This window comes from Alligator sinensis, unplaced genomic scaffold, assembly GCF_000455745.1.
Source record: "Alligator sinensis unplaced genomic scaffold, ASM45574v1 scaffold297_1, whole genome shotgun sequence".
NCBI lineage: Eukaryota > Metazoa > Chordata > Crocodylia > Alligatoridae > Alligator > Alligator sinensis.
In genome coordinates, this window is record NW_005841848.1 from 2,702,664 (window position 1) to 2,720,152 (window position 17,489).

Genomic DNA, 17,489 nt, shown 5'->3' on the forward strand with positions numbered 1-17,489 from the left:
CTCTTTCCCCACTTTTGCACTGTAATAATTTTCCTTTTCATACTCTAGAGATCTTATAAAAGTACTGAAATGGCATATTGATCGAGTAACAGAAATAGAGCTACAGGAGCATATCCAGGAAGTGTTAAAGGTAATAGAAGTTGCCAGATATAATAATATACTTGAATGGTGCATTAGCATAGCAACACTGATTTAAATCACTGAGGTGTGAACACATGGTGAAATGACCCCGTGTATTCAGTACATTTACATATCTCTGAGGCAGCTAATCATTTTATTCATGTTTCTGGAAACTTTTCACTCTGAAAAGTTGATCCAAGATCATCAGCTGAGCAGAACATGGGATTTCTCACAGCCTGGGCCACCCAGCTCTTTGGGTCAGATTTTGCCCATGGAACTAATAACCACCACTGCTATAGTCCCTGTGGCAGTGGTATTAATCCCTGATGACTTTAATTACTCATCCCTGGCAATTAAAATTGGTAGCAGGGAAAAAGTGTGGGAGGGAGGGCAAGGGAAAAAGAGGCAGCAGTGTTAACTCCCTTAGTTTCAGAATTGTTCTGAAACAGTGGCTCTGGCAGCTCTGGGGATTAACACTGTTGCCATCACAATGCATGGTAGTCCAGCCCACAAGATTCATCCTACAGTGCCAAACGCATTTTACACACTTGGTATATTTGTCAAATCTTTGCATCCTAAGATAAACATATTTTGTTGAAGATTCTACCTCCCCCTTTGGTTAGGTTAAGAAGAGAGAATTTTGGTGTAAATGGGAGAATACGTATTATTTGAGTCCTGGTCCCTCCTCCCAGCTCTCACTAAGCAAATACTTCCTTGCATAGAACAGATGAAGGAGTAACGCTTTTAAGAATGTTCTCATTAAAGTAATGATGGCGGATCACTGGGGAAGAAGAGACATGTTGACAAAATTAAATGTCAGGCCATGTTTATCAACAAATGTTATAAATATATTAATTTTATTTTGTTTAATTTTAAAGATTATGACTTTGGTCTAATACAGGATCTTTCATTTCTGGCATTTATAGGCACAGGAATATATTTTTAAATATATAGTTCAGTCTCGGAGACTATTTTCTCTTGCTACTGGTGGACAAAATGAGGAAGAATTCCGGTGCTGTATTCAGGAACTCCTTCTGTCAATTCGATTCTTCCTTTCCCAAGAGAGCAAGGGAGCAAGTGCTTTATCTCAATTACAAGTAAGTTTTGCAAGCTTGCTTGCTTTGGTTATTTCCATTTCCCATGTTTGGAAATACATACATGAATTTCTGTTTATTTTGCCTAATGGCAAATTCATGTTTTCTGCATGGCATATTTATTGTTTGTTTCTGCTAATACTTTGCTGGGTTATGACTTATGATTAAAGCCCTGAGAAAATCACGGATTTCTTGTAGAAAATTTGCAACATGTGCATGGGTAAAGTATCATTTTTCACGGAATATTCATGGAACTACCATTGATCTGGGCAAATGCGTCCCAGTAGTTCCATGAATATTCCGTGAAAAATGATACGTTACCCACTCATGTGCCACACGAGCTGCAGGCACCAAGCGGTGGAGGAAAATATTATTTGGGGAGGCTGAGGCTGAGCCCCGCGTGACCCCCACCCCTCCCTCCTGTGGAGCTGTTGCAGGGCAATGGTGCTGTAGCTTTAAGCGGCAGCAGAGGAGTGGCTACACGCCAAGCACAGCCAGATGCTACAGGATGGCAGCGCCATGGTGCTGCTGCTGTCTCCAGCCGCTGCAAAAAGTTTTGGGGGAATAAGCCCAGTTAGCCCTGGCCTTACATCGCCTATGGTAGGCACACACACCACCCAACAGTCTCCAAGTCCTGGCCCCCAAGCCTCCTTCCCTCCCTGCTCCCTATACACTTGCCTTCATCTGGCCATGGCCCCAGCAGCTGCTTGCAGACTGGAACGCTGTGAAAGCCGATTTCCCTTTGAAACCTGGAACACTGCCAGCCTGCAAAGGGAAACCTGTGTTTTCATGCGTTTTTCTGGCACCGGCTCGCAACTCTTAAAAAATCGTGGTGTGGAGCTAATTTCATAGCATCCGTGCAGTCTGCGAAACTGCGATTTAGTCAAGGCCCTACTTTTCATTCCACCAACCTCTGAATCATAGAATTGGAATCATGCAGGGTTTTAGGTTGCTAACAGACATGAAAAAAACAAAACAGCGCTTTAGCAGAAGAGGAAGTATATTAGTTTGACCTGGCTCCCCAGCGTCTGTATAGATTGGGCACTTCAGCAGGGCTTTTTGGCACTTGTATCTAAAGCTGACTCAATCAGTTACTAGATAAAAGTGCCAGAATGACCTGCTGAAGTGCGCAGTCTATACCGATGTTGGGCGAGCCAGGTCAAACTAACAAGATGCCTCGTCTGGGCATGCGCTGTGCTCAGAAGCGGGGTAGGCTGAGCTTAAAGCAAAGCACTGTTTTGTTTTGTTTTCACATCTGCAAGCAGCCTTAATGTCCTGCCCCACGGTAAATGAAAACTAACCCCTGATAGTGTGCATTGGAGGTAGCTCTCATTTACCATGAGGTACAAGTGTGCACACTGGTGATTACTAGGGAGAGCTGACAAGCTATTAATCCCCCTACCCCTGTTTTCCTTGCGGTAATTGGTCCATGTGCCAAATGCCCTTAACTAGACTGTTGGTTTTGCATTAGAAAGGGACTGACTACATTGAGTTAATCGTGATTCCAGTGGCTATAATGAATCATAATCAAGGATCCTGGTTTTCTCTGTTAAAAAATCCAAAGTTCTCTGATTAAAAACTCCAAAACCCTTTTTTCCTGTGATTAAAATGAAACACCACTAATATATATATAGAGAGGGGGAGGTATCGCTGGGGAAAATCCACCTTTTTCTTCTTTAAAGAAGAAAAGCTACATTTTTTCTGCAGCAAACAGAAAACCCATATCTCTGACCATAATTGCCAAACAGAAATTGAATGGTATGTCCATGCCTGTGGTCAGTGTTCAACTTTCTAGGCACTTTGGAATCCAATGCTTTGAACCAAAAATGTTTAAACTTAATGTAGAATCTTGCCAGACTGAATATTGTGGTACTTCAGGTAGTTTCTTCATTTCCACTGGGGTTATTAAAATTGATCAACACTAATAGCAGAGGCCAGAACATACAGAGGACAATACTATACATTCAACGTGCAACCCTCACTTGCGGAAGAAAACAGGAAGAAAACTGCAAGGGATATTTAGATTAGGTATTAGGAAAAACTTTCTCATTAGGAGAGTAGTAAAACACTGGAACAGGTAATAAAGTAATCTAGACAAAGTCTTGTCTGGGATGATATAGTGGGGATAGTCCTGCTTTGAGCAAGGGGTTGGATGACCAGTTCATTCCTTTGAGTTATATAGAAACATGTTTTGGGGGTTTTTTTTTCAAAGAAAAGGCTAAATTAATGGGAAAATGGTAGGGATATAATTAGGGCAGCTTTTCCATCAGAGCAACTTTAAATGAAATATTTTGGGACAAAATCATGTAAATGAGCATCTGGAGAATCCTGTCCTGTTTCCAGGTAGCACCTTTAACACTCTAGCATTGTACATAGTAGCCATTGCTGAAATGGATGAAGCATGGCTGGGATAAGTGACTTTTCCCAATAGAGTAGTTTTGGGAAAGTGTGAAGACAGAGGTTCCAACAACATTTTTTGTAACCTAACTTACTTCATTATTTAGTGTTTCTTGCTTGCTTTTCAAATTCTTTTCTTTCTTAAAAGACTTCCAACCCTATTTTGGGATTCAGAATTTAACCAACAGTCCCAATCCTGTCTCCAGGCAATATAACCTCTTTAAATATTTGAAACATATGGGAGGGAGAGATTCTGTTATTTGTCTGTGTAGGTAAAAATAGTATATCCTGGCACTTAACAGTTTGTTCTGTCATTGTGAATAATCTCTTTTCTCTAATGGATTGTGTGGTTAAATAGCCGCATTCAAAATAGTGATTTATGCTCAAATGAGAGAGAAATAAAAATATTTAATGGACTAAATCAGAGCTGTCCAACTTCTGAACAGCCAGGAGCACCACGCCATTTATTCCCCTGGCCCTCCTCTCCCCCATGTGGTCATCATTGGCATGTGGGTCTTGGGGTCCCTGTTTAGGAAACAAAAGCTGGTAAGAGGGAGAGGAAGCCCAGAGACCCTGGTGGCAGGAACAGTGGGAGGACGCTGCTGGTCAAGTGTTAATCCCTTGCAGGCTGCATGGACTAAGTCCATGTTAAAAAGAAATTCATGTCAGAGCTCTAAGGTCATGAGAACCGTGAAAATATTTGGAAGAATCTAAATAATGACCTCAAATCCATATCACAGTTTATGACTTGGAATCAAAATATCACAAAAGCAGGTGTGTTCTGTGATGGCTGAATATGAGATGCTGTTGACACTGGTCAGTCTGTAAATGTTGACCTTGTCAACCTAGTATCACTGTATATGACTGATACTTTTTCCCTTCCCCTTTAGACTGTGTTTCTCAGCTCATTCCCAGTTGTATACTCAGAATTGCTGAAGCTCTTTGATGTGCGAGAAGTGGCAAATTTGGTGCGTGATACTTTAGGCAGCTTGCCAACAATCATGCATGGGGATGAATCTCTTCAAGCTGTTAAACTTCAGTGCATTGGAAAAACAGTGGAGAGTCAACTGTACACTAACCCAGGTAAGGTGATAACCTCCTGGGTTGCCTGCAGTTAAAAAAATAGAAATTGCCTCTCCCCTGCAGGTCAGCAGATGCATGGGCAAAGAATGCCTTTCATAGCCTTGTGTTAACAGGTTCCAAAGCATTGTCCTGTACAGACTGTTCACTAAAGTCTTCTATTTTACAGTAGTATGATCAATATGAGTCCAGCTATAAAAAAAAAAAAAAAAAAAAAGCAAACAAACAAAAAAACAGACATCTTATTATACTGTACCACGAAACCCCAGTAGCAAAAAAAAAAAAGTGAGAAAAAAAGCAGTGTGTACAACAGGAATGTGTGCCAACAGACACAGAGGCTTGGTCCTTCAGGGTGACACTCTGGCTGCTGACAACTCCTTTAGTTGCTCCTCAGCTCTTCCAGCATGCCAGGAGCAGGGAAAGGGCAGTTTGCCCCATACCACAATGCACACCACAGTGGGGGCGTGTGCTGCTACTATTTTTGCCACTGCAGGTGCATGCCCCTGCAAGTGGGGATATACACAGTGTGTCTTTTTGCAAGAATTTTTTTTATTTGAATGGGAGGTCTAGGTTCTGGTCCTTATCAGGACCTTTGATTCTCTCTTGCCTTATACCAGTGTTATGCTATTGTGACTCCATTGACTTGAGTGGAATAACAGCATAATAAAATGGTAGTGACAACCTATATCAATGGTGCCAGAGTAGCCATATAATGGAGAAATTAAAAGGGTTCACAGAAAGAGCAAACTTAGCAATGTAAGCATGGTTGTATGTACAGACTACACAGCAGTTTTGCCATTTGCTATAGAGAAGAAGAAATGTCAGTATGTAAGTGATCAGTTCCTGTAGTCTGCCCCTCCAGCAATCCCATGTCATCTTCATATTACCTCATTACCTGAAGTTGCTAGCAATGTAACAAATGCAGATCTGGCTACTGGGGATGAGGAGCACATCAGGAGTATTACCAAAGTGTTGCTATGCTTTGGCATGTCAGAAAGCCTCACCCAACAGATGTGCAAATCCTTTCCAGCCCAAGAGGGAGAGGCCAGGGAAGAGTGAGAGTAGATGGCTGAGCTGTCTACATATAGATTTATGGGTATACGGACATCAATTTAGAGCAACCTTAGGTCTCCACTTCCCAAATTGCTTCAGGATCAAACACTACAAATGAGCTCCTTCCTCCCATTACTGTGTGCAGAGTAGCCACCTGAGAAGCCCGCTGAATGTAATTCAGAGGAAATTAATAGCGGTTTAATGAGGGCATTCTTAGAATTGTATATCTGTTCTGGTTGCAAGGCACAGTTCATGACATGTGATTGAAAAAAAAAGACATTAGTGACACTATATTTGAGCAAAAGAAAGTTGTATGTGATACCACTTAAACCATCTCCCCTTAGAACAGTGACAAGGAAGCACTGCTGAGCTCCAAAGGAACTTATAATTGCTTTATTCTAAGCATAGGAGAAAGATCAGCTGTTTTAGTTCTCTAAACTTCTAGGGTAAATGACATGGGAACAGCATAATTCCAGTCACTAATAAGTGGAAGATGTGACAAAAGTCCCAAGGAGGTGTTTGCTTCAGACCTCTCAGGGTCTTTGAGTACTACCTGAAGCCATCCCAGCTATGACTTCCAATGTCAGGGGAAACCCAACCCCCCCCACCAGCTGCTACCCTGTTTTCTTGGCTGATCCATCCATTGTCATACTTATTTCTCTTCCCTGGATGCCTCCAGCACATCATCTTCAACCCCACCTTGCTGAATTATCAACAAGTATGTTCAGTTTTCTGTTGATGCTGGAGGTTCATCTTCCTCATCCTGCAGGTAGGCAGCTCTGGGACCTATCAGGGTCTACAGTCTAGTCAGGGAAACTGAGGAACACATTATTACAACATGAGCACATTTAAAATAGAAATATTACAATAGAACCTGTAGTCTGTCACAGAAGGGTCTCCTGAAGTTCAGCTCTTTGGCCTCTTTAAATCCTAATGTTTCATTCTTAAAAAACCATGTTCCTTCAGCCCATTTCTAGAAAGAGGCCTTCTTTAAATCTCTGTAGGGGGAAAAAAAAATCACAGTGAATTACTTAAGAAAAATTGATCCATAGAGTTTAAACCATTGTGCCTCGAGGCAAAACTGAGGCTTACTGTGATCTAAAATGTAATTCAACTCTGCCTTTCAGAGACCGAGGATAAGCATTTTAAACAGCTGTGTTAGTTAATGCTATTAAAAGCAGATAGATATGATAAACACAGGAAATGATTGAGAGGCTGCAAAAACAGTATTATTCAGGCTTTCAAGACAAAGGGCACTTTTATATGTGGATAAACCATCTCTCTTATCTAACGTTTGATTAACTGCTAAGCAAATTTGGCTGGAATGATCTAGTTGGGGCTGATCCTGCTTTGAGCACAGGGTTGGACTAGATGACCTCCCGTAGGCCCTTCCAACCCTAACTTCTCTGATTCTAAATCTGTGTAGCACTGACAATTTTTCTGGAGTGGTACACAGCTGTTCCAGTATTTTGTTCTTTTTGCAGCTGTACTAATTACTTGCAACTTGCAGGGCAGCTCAGGTGCCAATTGGTCCTTCTCCTGCAGCATCTTGCTCTAGAGATCTTTTCCCTGCTGCCTGCAGGGCCAAACTGTCCACTTGGTCTCAGGCACTGGTCTTATAAACCTTTACAAGTCCCACCCCTTCCTGTCAGGTGACTCATAGGCCTGACAGCCTCAACGGTACTTTATGGCTGCTCCCCTGTAGCAGTGCCCTTGCTGCCCAACCAGGGCTCTGCCCTACTGTCCTATTGTTGGGCCGCCAGCCCTGCCATAGTGGTCCCTGCTGCTTAATCCTCTTCAGCCCATAATGAGTAATCTTCCCTCACCTGGGGACCTCCCTGCAGCTGCTTCTCCTTTAAAGTAACAGGAGTCCCTGCTACCACATTTTTGGACCCATGGGGAGCTCCATGGGCTGGATGACCCCACGTGCTGGATTACACCGGCACATAGGGCTGCTCTGTGGACTGATCCAGCAGTAGTTAATATGCATATAAAGAAGTCAGACACTTAGAATCCATTTGGGGACTTCTGGGCAGCTTTAGCCTATCACTCATACTATAGCTAACAGTTAAAGAGCTTTTAAGACAAAAACAACTCTAATTCCCATGGAAAGTTAATGGGTATTAGAGCCTTATCTGCACTTCGATTTTGTAAACTTTTTCCCTCCAGCACTGTATTGTGCTATACTGGAATCTCATGGTGAGGCTTCCTGTGGTGTTTTTCTCTTATGAGAGACTGGGAATTTTTGATTGGTTTGTGACCTTGTTCCCAGGCATGTACTGTTTGGGAACTCTCTGATTGGAAACTTTTCAGGCAACAGGCTGGATTGACCGAGTTTGGGGTTAGAGGTAGGCAGGCACATGGCAGGCAGGCTCTAGGACCAGACCCAGTTGCCACCATCACCAGTGACAGGGGAGAGTGTCCTCAGCCAGTGTGCATCCTCACAGCAGCAGGGGAAAGTGACTGCTGCTGACTCCCACACCATTGTGGGAAAGAGCGTTGGCTGCAGATACCCTCTCTGTGATGCCACAGGGAAAAGTGGTAACGGCAGCAGCTGTGTCCTAGTTCAACTAACTATGCTGGGCAACAGTAAACTCAAACATAGAGCACAACCTGCATTGACAACAAACTGGGTCAATCTGGCTGTGGGCCATAGGTTGCTGTTCCCTGCTCTGGGTACATGCATCTCTTTCAGCCCTTACAGAATGAACCTGGAGCATGCCTATGCTGTAAACTTACTGTGGGTATGGACAGGTGGCACTCTCCCACTAGAAACAGAGCATACAGTTTCTCCTTCAGCAAGCATGTTGCTTCTAGGAGAAAGATCTTTCTCTTTGCAGCAAGGAAGATCTCTCCTGTAAGAGACTTTCTCCTATTGCCTATAGCCTGCCTTGTCCTTCCCAGGCCTGAGAGAGGTCCAGTGCAGGAAGCAGGAGCTTCTGAACTCCTTCTGGTCCCAGGAGGATTGGAGTAGTGGAGAAAGTCTCCCTGTGCCTCCCCCAGACTGAAGTTACCTCTGTTTAGGGAACACTGACCTGAGGTTACTCCGACCCCAGACCAGGAAGAGTGGAGAGCAGGAAAAGCTTCCCTGTGCATCACCTGAAGTGAGGAATCAGCAGCTGCTCCATTGTCCAGCTTCCCACGCCTTCCCCAGGCTGGAGTGACCCTGGGGAGTGGGAGGAGGTGAGCAGCCGCTGTTCCTCCCCTTTACTAGTCTGGGGTAATGCCCAACAGTGAGCACACTAGTAGGAGGGCAGAGGGGGCAGTTGCAGGCTGCAATGCCTGTATGCTCCCTCTCTCTCTAAGATTTCTAGCACTGCAAATTTCCCAGATACTTTCACCTGTAGAAATGAACACCTGTCCATGGTATGTCAGGCAGCAGAACCTTAAAACATGCCTGCACTGCTTCACATAGACTACCTGAACTGAGTGGGTTCAAGTGACTTGGTGGACAGGCTTATTAGCCTTGTTGATTGCTGGTGCTAACTAGCTTGATTAATGCTGTGTAAGCCTGGACTTCTTGCTTCTGGTTCAGGAGGTCATCCACATCATGCTCTATGTTTCAGTTTACTGTTGCCCAGCACGGTTAGTTTATTGAACTATAGACATGCCCTTGATAGATAAGTTCAGAGGTCAGCTATTCCATACCACTACCAATAATTCTGCCTTTGTGAGTGCAGCCATGCCTGTAGTTTAGCTCTCATGTCATCATCTTGTACACATGCAGCTTTTACGTGTAACTGAAAATAAATGAGCAGTTTCCTTTCTGCTTAAGGCAGGAAGACAGGTCAGTGAGGACAGAAGACCCAAATGAAAAAGGTAAGGCCAAAGGCCAAAAGATGCTCTCAGTAAGGAAACTGTACCTTGAAGCTGCTTTGAGCTTGTTTCTACAGACCACCTTGCCCTGGTAAGATGCACAGAGTTCATTTTGATATTAAATATATGGAATATGTACTGAGACACATTTATCAATCTTAAATGCATCCTCTAAAAGGGATCAATGTTTTTATTTTTTGCAAAAGCATCTGACCAGGCAGAAAAAGCTTTTTCACATTTTTTTCCAATGACGCATCTCATTCTTCTGCATCACAGCTAATAGTTCTTTTAAAGTGAAAACAGTGCTTCATGGGAGGTATGAAACGGACAGCTCTGGAAATTAAAATGCACTGTTTAGACAAAAATGTTTTCATGTTTATTTGTTTTCAAAATTCCACTGGGAGCTATTTTTCATGCTGTTCAGCAGTCCTCCCTTCCTACCCCCACCCATGCAGTCCTCCCAACCTAACAAATACAAAATTGCCTGTGTGGAAATGAGACTTCTTCAGATCAAGAGTAGGAATGACTTCTTTCATTTTCATTGCCACAGCAGAGAAAAATACAAAATAAAAACAAATGAAGAAATAATGAAAACACCTCAGTTTTTTTTAAATTTTTCCAGGCCTACATTGTAATTGGGAGCATAGGAATGATAGTTCTTTGTTTAAAATGTACCATTAAGTTGAAAGTCTTTTTGATATTTAACAGTTCTTTTACAACCCCCAGTTTTGGCCACCTCTGCAATAAAGAGTCTTTGAAATAAATGATGGTTGAAACACTGTCTTTCCATAATAAACCTCTGAGAGAAACTAAAAAAAAAATCACATGCTAATGATGCAGACATGTTAATGGTCCCTATTGACTAGAGTGCAAGAGGGAAAGTTTTGCTTTTGGGCTGAATATTTAATGCATGTAGCGTGCAACAGAAAAGCACAGAGATGTCTCAAGTATCCTATCTTTAAATGATGCCAACCATAGACCTGAAAAGAGTAATGTCATGAAAATTTTATTTCCCTAGTTCTGTACAATATTTGTAAAGGCAAGTATTAGCATTTTTAAAAATCAGCTAATTTGGCTTCCTGTATGTGGAGAAAATTAGGACAGTGACTGATGGTTAAGGCTTCTAATTATTGTACTATTACTTGTACTCATTAATTTTACTGTATTCAGTGGCTGACATTGTACCTGACAGTTGTTGTGGCTGGGGGGTAAAATCTGTAAGCAAGTGATTTATGCTGCATTTTCTGACCTTTCAGAACAAAGCTTTTTAGTGATCCCTTTAGATCTCAGGCCCCTACCACACATTACACTTAAGATGTGATAAACCAGTTAATCATGTCTTAAATTGTTACCCAGCATTAACAAGCTACAAATTAATGTATTTAATGGTGTGATAAAGCAAGAAATAAGCCACACAGTTATTACATGTGCTTCCAGAGATGGGAGCCCTGTCTGCTAATCTGGGATCCTAGCCACAGGGGCACATGGTGCACCAATGTGACTGGGAGCCCAGATCAGGTGGTGAGGCCTGGCAGAATGTGGTGTGCACCTGCTAGTGAGAACCCAGATCACCTGAAAGGGCTGCCAGCTGCGGGAGCTTGCTACTTGCCAGTGCAGGGAGAGACCAGGATCCCACATTCATGCCTCTGCCATGCTTGTGGCAGGTCACCTGGGCAAGGAAGAAGAGATTCATGTCATATATTTGGATTATATGATTTCAAGTAATTTGTTCTGTTTTGCAGTAAATGATGTAGGTAGATAATTCAGTAGGTGGTGCACTACTTGCCTGTATCAGTACAGTTGAAGGTCACCATAACATTAGCTGGCTTTGCACTTTTGGTCCTGTTTCTTGTATTTAATATGTACTATGAAGACCCTGACCATTCTACTGCCTAAAACACCAAGACACTTTTCAAAAATAGAATGGTAAAACTGATTAATAAATAAGGTTGGTTCAATTATGGCTGAGGAACTAAGATCCAAATAAAAGGATTTGTCACACAAAACACTTTAGATCCAAAATTTGTCTCAAAGTGTGATCCAGAATACCCCTACATAGCTATGCCTAATCCTGGAAGGCCCATGTGTCTTTTTTTTGTCCTGCAATTCCCACATGTACCAGTCATCCTGTTTTGGTATGTTCCCAGAACTGTCCAGGGCTGAGCACTTGTGTCCAGTTTCCCATGTAGTCCCACTGGGATCAAGAAGCCAAGTGGAGAAGTGCCTCAGTCCCCTGAGAGGCCTGATGTTGATAAGTTTTGGTGGTGTCTAATGTACTTCAACAGCATCAGACCCCTCAGAGCATGAAGTTGTAGCTACTTTATTTAAAAATAAACTGGCTGGAGGAGAATGTTTTGCCCATATATTATACAATAGCCTAAGAAAGTACTTTCCTAGGAAGTTGGAGAACTGGGTTCAAGGCTGTCCTCACCTTAAAAGGATTCAAACACTCGTCTAACACGTACCTGGTGATAGCTCCAACTACTACTCTACAGCCTCTTGCTCCCTCTTGTGTTCTGTTCTCCTGCCCTTGAATCTTGCACAACAGACCCACTTGAACAAAAAGGTTAGGCAATGCACCATACCTAGTGTTGCCTTTAAGTGGGTGGTTAGTTCACTCCTCTGGGGTGGGAGATATTGGTTTGAATTTCCTCGAGTTGAAGGAGGCATTGAATTCAAGTGTCTTTCTTCATGGGCAGTTGTTCTAACCACTAGGCAACTGCCAGCGGTGGCACCACTTCCTCCTCCTATCATGTTTTAATTGGAAAACAATGGGCCCTATTTAGTCCTTTCAAAAAACATGTAGGATCAGAACTCGGGGATCTGGAGCACAAGTACAGGCAGATATCTCCCTGCAGTATTGTATAAAGTGCCTAAACTCAAGTGGATAGTTTCACACTTGCAGGAGCATTTCCTGTTGGTTAGCTGTGTGGCCCTCTTATTCAGCCCCTGGGTTTTTGGATCACCCTTCTGAGACACCCAACTCTCCCCATATGTTGTGTAGGAAACTTAGGTATCTACCTGTGGGGCCAGACACTTAAGAGTTGGTCATTGCAGTGCCAAACTTGTAGGCACCTAAGTTGTTTTCTGGATCTAGCCCTAATTTCCTGTTTCAAGTTTCCCTTGCATGGAAAAAACATACAAAAACATTTGAATAATTAATAAGAATGTAAAAGGAAACAGAATAAGCAGCAGGCAAGAAATACGTGGAATATTTTTCAAATCATATATGAATCACCTAGTCCTTCTGGCATGTTTCAAGTCAAATGGCAACCAGGGAAGGCTGTGGAAAAGCGAGAACAGTGTTAATTTTCAATAAAGGAGAGAATCTTGATCTGACAGAGTTAAATTTTGTCTTTTTCAGAAAAATAGATGAGAACAAAGTATTGATTATGGAGAGGATCATGAGCAGTTGTCAGCATGAGTATATAAAGAATAACCTCCTTGCTAGACAACCCTGATGTTTAGTGAGATAATGAGAAAGTTAATGAGCAAGGAGACTGCTTTAGAAAAGTTAGATTTTCATAAAGCATCCAAGGGTTTCTCTAAAAATATTTTAATAGAAAGTGTAATTCAGATATATTCAAAACACATTTACTCAGTTTCAAGTATCTAAAAAAGCCTATAAACAAAGGATAGCAACAAATTTCATCTTACAGGATGGTGATAGGTGTCTAGAGTATCACCACAGGGATAAGTGTTAGGACTTATCTCATTTAACATCTTCATTAATGATCATCAGAAGAGGAAGTAACTAGCATGTTAGTAAAATTGAGAGATGGCACTAAATTGGGAGAAGTCAGAAAAATAATAATGAAGGACCGTGGGCAGAAAATTAGATTCAGCTAGAAAAATGCAAATTAATTCATGTAGAGACAAATGTGAATCACACATACTCAGTAGGAGGGAGGAACCTTAAAAGCAGTCAGTGAAAGAGACCCAAAGGTGTAACTGTGGACACTAAATAAAAATTGAATTTGCCTAATGTAATATCTTAAAAAAGCCAGTGGCATTTTGGATTGCAAAGGAGCCATGTCAAAACAGGGAGGTATATAGTTTTCATGTGATTTTGAATGCAAGCAATATTTTTTTCAAAATTTTCCGTATAGCACTTATATAAATATGTAGCTTTATTTCACATTCACAGTATCCCATATGGCATGCTGTGTTTTGGATTTTTTCTTCTGGAGTGGGTTGTTCCTGTTTAGAGGCGTTTTTTTCTTTGCCATGATAGCGAATGTAGCTGATAAATGCTTCTGATCAGAAATATTTCTATCAATGTAACATACATTTGCATTTGCGTAAATACATATAATCCTATATTCAATAAAAATACTAAATGAAACGATATCATAAGTAGAGTCCACTCATAACATTTCCCTCTCATTCCAGATTCCAGATATATTCTTCTTCCAGTAGTTTTGCATCATCTCCACATGCATTTACAAGAGCAGAAGGATCTGATAATGTGTGCTCGTATCCTTAGCAACATATTTTGTCTCATCAAGAAAAATAGCTCAGTAAGTAAATGCAGGTCATGTACTTCAGGATTTGGATTTACTTTGGATTTCTTTATTGGAATATTAGTAATTAAATGAGACTGGCTCTTGAACAAAAAAAGAGTATGTTGTAAGAAATGATCCATGAACTGTTTCTCTATGAATGTGTCAGTTTGGTTTTTCATCTGTGTTTTTTTTTCCTTATAAGAATATTTTAATTGTAGTACACTGTGTTCTACAAAGCGCTGACACTGCTCCAATGTTCCCCTAAGATTCAGTAGCTCAAAAAGAAATAGAGGAAGTTTGACTGGTTTAAAATTTAGAGGGCATGAGGTAAATAGCTTCTTCTTGTCAGATATATATTTTAGGGTTTAGATTTAAAAGTGGCTGTTTTCTCTGTTGTTGTGTAGCAGGACTGTAGGAAAGCCTAGGGCCAGAAATATATCTACACCTCTAGCTCCAGCCCATGCTTTCCCTGTCCAGGAGATATTTTAAGAGATACTGTCCAAACCAGGACTGTGAAGGAGTTGGGGGATGTTTCTCCTACTCTGTTTTGGCCTTGCCCCTCTCTAATCTTGTTTGAGTAGCTTTTTTGGACCCTGCTATTTTGAAAATAAGCTTTCTATGCAAGCTTTCTATCTAGAGGGATTGAATTTGGAAATATGTGCAAGGAGTAGATGTGGAAGGGATTTCTTATTGGAAAGAAGAAGGAGAAAGGAAGAGATTTATAGACTTCTTAATTGCAGGACAAAGGGTAGAGCAGGGGGAGTCTTCCCTGCTTTTACTTGTGGCATGCTGTGAGGTGTTCTTGGTGTTTCAGATATTGTTCCTTGTAGCTGTGGGTGAGGATTTGAAGGGATGCTTATGGCTAATGATTGCCTGTGAATGCAAGGGTCTGGACTCTGACCCAGGAGGCCTCTTCCAGATCTGTGGTTCTTAAGTTCCTAAAAGTTCATGGCAGCATGTGGTCCTGTGGAGACTTAAGAACAGGATTTGCAGATGTGTATAGGGAAATTCACCACTAGGGTTTGATTGTTCTTCTCTGATTCTGACAGACCTTAGGACATGGTGGCCTGGCTTCATATCCATATCAATCTGCAGGCACCTCACTCTCAGCCCTTTGAGCAGACTCCTCTAGTAGGACTTCGGGCAGAATCAGTATTCTGTAAGTGGCAACTGAGAGACCCACAGGACTCTTTAGAGGCATGCTACAGTTTATGGACTGTAAGGTAACTGAAGTGGGTATACTGTTGGTTGATCTATGTATTTTGGAAAAGTTCACCAGAGATGTTGGGGGATTAGTTGAGGTGCTGTTGGTTGCTGTGGACTTTGCAATTTGCTTCTGGGATTTGTACTGGAATCTAGGTGATAGTGGTATGACCCTAAAGAACAAGAGGCTTATGTGGCCAAGAATGTTGAACAAAGCTGTATATTGCAGATACGAAGGAATGTTGTGGTTATGGGGGGTGTATCCCTTCAATCCCTGTGGTTGTGACAGGGAGCAACAAGGCAAGAACAAAATAATATTGTGCTGTAGTTGGTGTCATCTGTATAAAACATGATCAGCATGCTTAATCTCAGTTCCTTTGTTATCAGCATACAAGAATCCTCAGGAACCCAGGATGATACGTATGGTTTTTAGTTTCAGATTGAAGATTTGATATAGATTAAGGGGGTGTAACTTTGATGCTACAAGACTTCTTTCATTGTTTTATTGGGTGCATGGTTCACCATGAGGCAAAATGAGACCAGGGGATGAAGGGGGCATCTTTATTTTTTTATATCTGACACAGCTTTGGGATATACATTTTTTTGTATGTTATTGCAGAAATGGATGGAAGACTGGGTTGGGGTTGATGCATAGTTTGATGTCTTCCAGTGCATAAGATGAAATGATCACGTTCATGACACTTGATTGATTTCCTTGTGATTTCATACCATCTATGATGATTCTTTTGGATCATCTCATAACTTCTAAGACAAACTGTTAACTGTCTCAGGTGATATATATAGCAAGATCTGTATAGATATATATATGGCAGAACACATACAAGCTGGATCCAGTGTTCAGGTCAGAAACATAGGAATGTAAGTTGAGGGACAGTGCTACAGATAGATCAGAAAAGGTAATTGCTGGAGGCTGCAGTGCATTTAGCTTGACGAGGCAAAGCATTTGGCCAGGGCCAGAAATTTCTTAGCATGAGTTTACAAATTTCTTGCATTGCAAGGTCTTATGCCATCCCTATCTATGGCAACATTTAAAAGAATGCAACTTTCATACCCAAAATTCAGGGAAAAGTTTTATCACAGAACCAAAATATCTGACAGAGTTTCTAGGCCACTTTGAAGGATAAGATTGTTCTTCCACAGACCACCCTGAGAATAATCTGTAGAAAATCATAATACTGTATTTTCTTCCTTTTTGATACAGTAGCCTACATATGTGCATAAATATACATATGCGTGTATGTGTTTATATGAGGTTGATCTACAGCACATGAAGATGAAGGAAAGACTCAACAGGAAGGCTCCTGTTGAGTCCAAATAGTGACATGCCAAGTGTTTTGATTTTTGTTACAGCTCTCCTACGTTGGCTGTGCAAGAGGTGAAGATGAAGCCTTGGTCTTCATCATGTATGCTGAGTCTTACCCAGTAGAATTAATGCTCTTGTTTGTCAGTTGGTTAGACGGCATTTGGTTACAGTTAAGTGTTATTTGCTGTGAAAAATGTCACATTACTTTGAAGATAAAATAGCTCAGGTTTGGCCTGTGCTGCTTACTGCCATGGAAACAGAACTGTGTTAAGGGAAAACTCTTTACTTTCAACCAGTGTCAATCATTTTGCCCAAAGAGACTGTAGATGCAGCTTTGTGCTAACCTGTGATTTGGACCCTTTCTTTTCCAGGCTGGTAAAGAGCAATCGTGAAGTATTAGGTCCAGAGTGAGTTGAGATTGTCAGCATTTCCCCAAGGAGGTGAAGTGCCAGAACTCATGTGGAGACCAGCTCTCAACCCTGGTCAGCTAGCATTCAAGCTCCCAGATTTTTATAGAGATCCATGAAATCTTTATGGAAATGAAGAGAGAGAACAATGAAAAATAACAAAAAGCCAAAATGAAAAAGATATACATTTGGAAAGAAAGCAGAGAGACAATGCTATGCTAGTGTGTATAACATAGCAAAATTAACTTTTTATTTCCTGATTTAGGAAAAAAAGGGCAGCTGGAACACACAATCCATTAACTTTGTTCTTCCGTATGTGAGAATGTTATGTTCTTAACAAACAGTTACGCATTCATGGCCAGGATCACTGGTGCCTATGCTAGCTCCTTTGTACTGGTCTGCTGATGAAAAACAGCAATGAATTTTCTTTAATTGACCAAATTTACATTTGCACTGTTCTGGGGATGGAAAAGTAGCTGAAACTTCCTGC

General features: G+C 41.4%; 1 protein-coding gene across 1 annotated transcript in view; it reads left to right on the plus strand.

Moving 5' to 3' along the window:
- Positions 1-17,489, plus strand: part of DOCK4 (dedicator of cytokinesis 4) — a gene marked incomplete at its 5' end in the record, with an annotated part of 280,590 nt that overhangs the window by 163,962 nt on the left and 99,139 nt on the right. The window contains 4 exons of the mRNA XM_025208759.1: positions 49-130; positions 1,047-1,217; positions 4,502-4,694; positions 13,953-14,080. Of these exons, the coding sequence (XP_025064544.1) occupies positions 49-130; positions 1,047-1,217; positions 4,502-4,694; positions 13,953-14,080 (574 nt within the window). The remainder of the gene's footprint in view (positions 1-48; positions 131-1,046; positions 1,218-4,501; positions 4,695-13,952; positions 14,081-17,489) is intronic.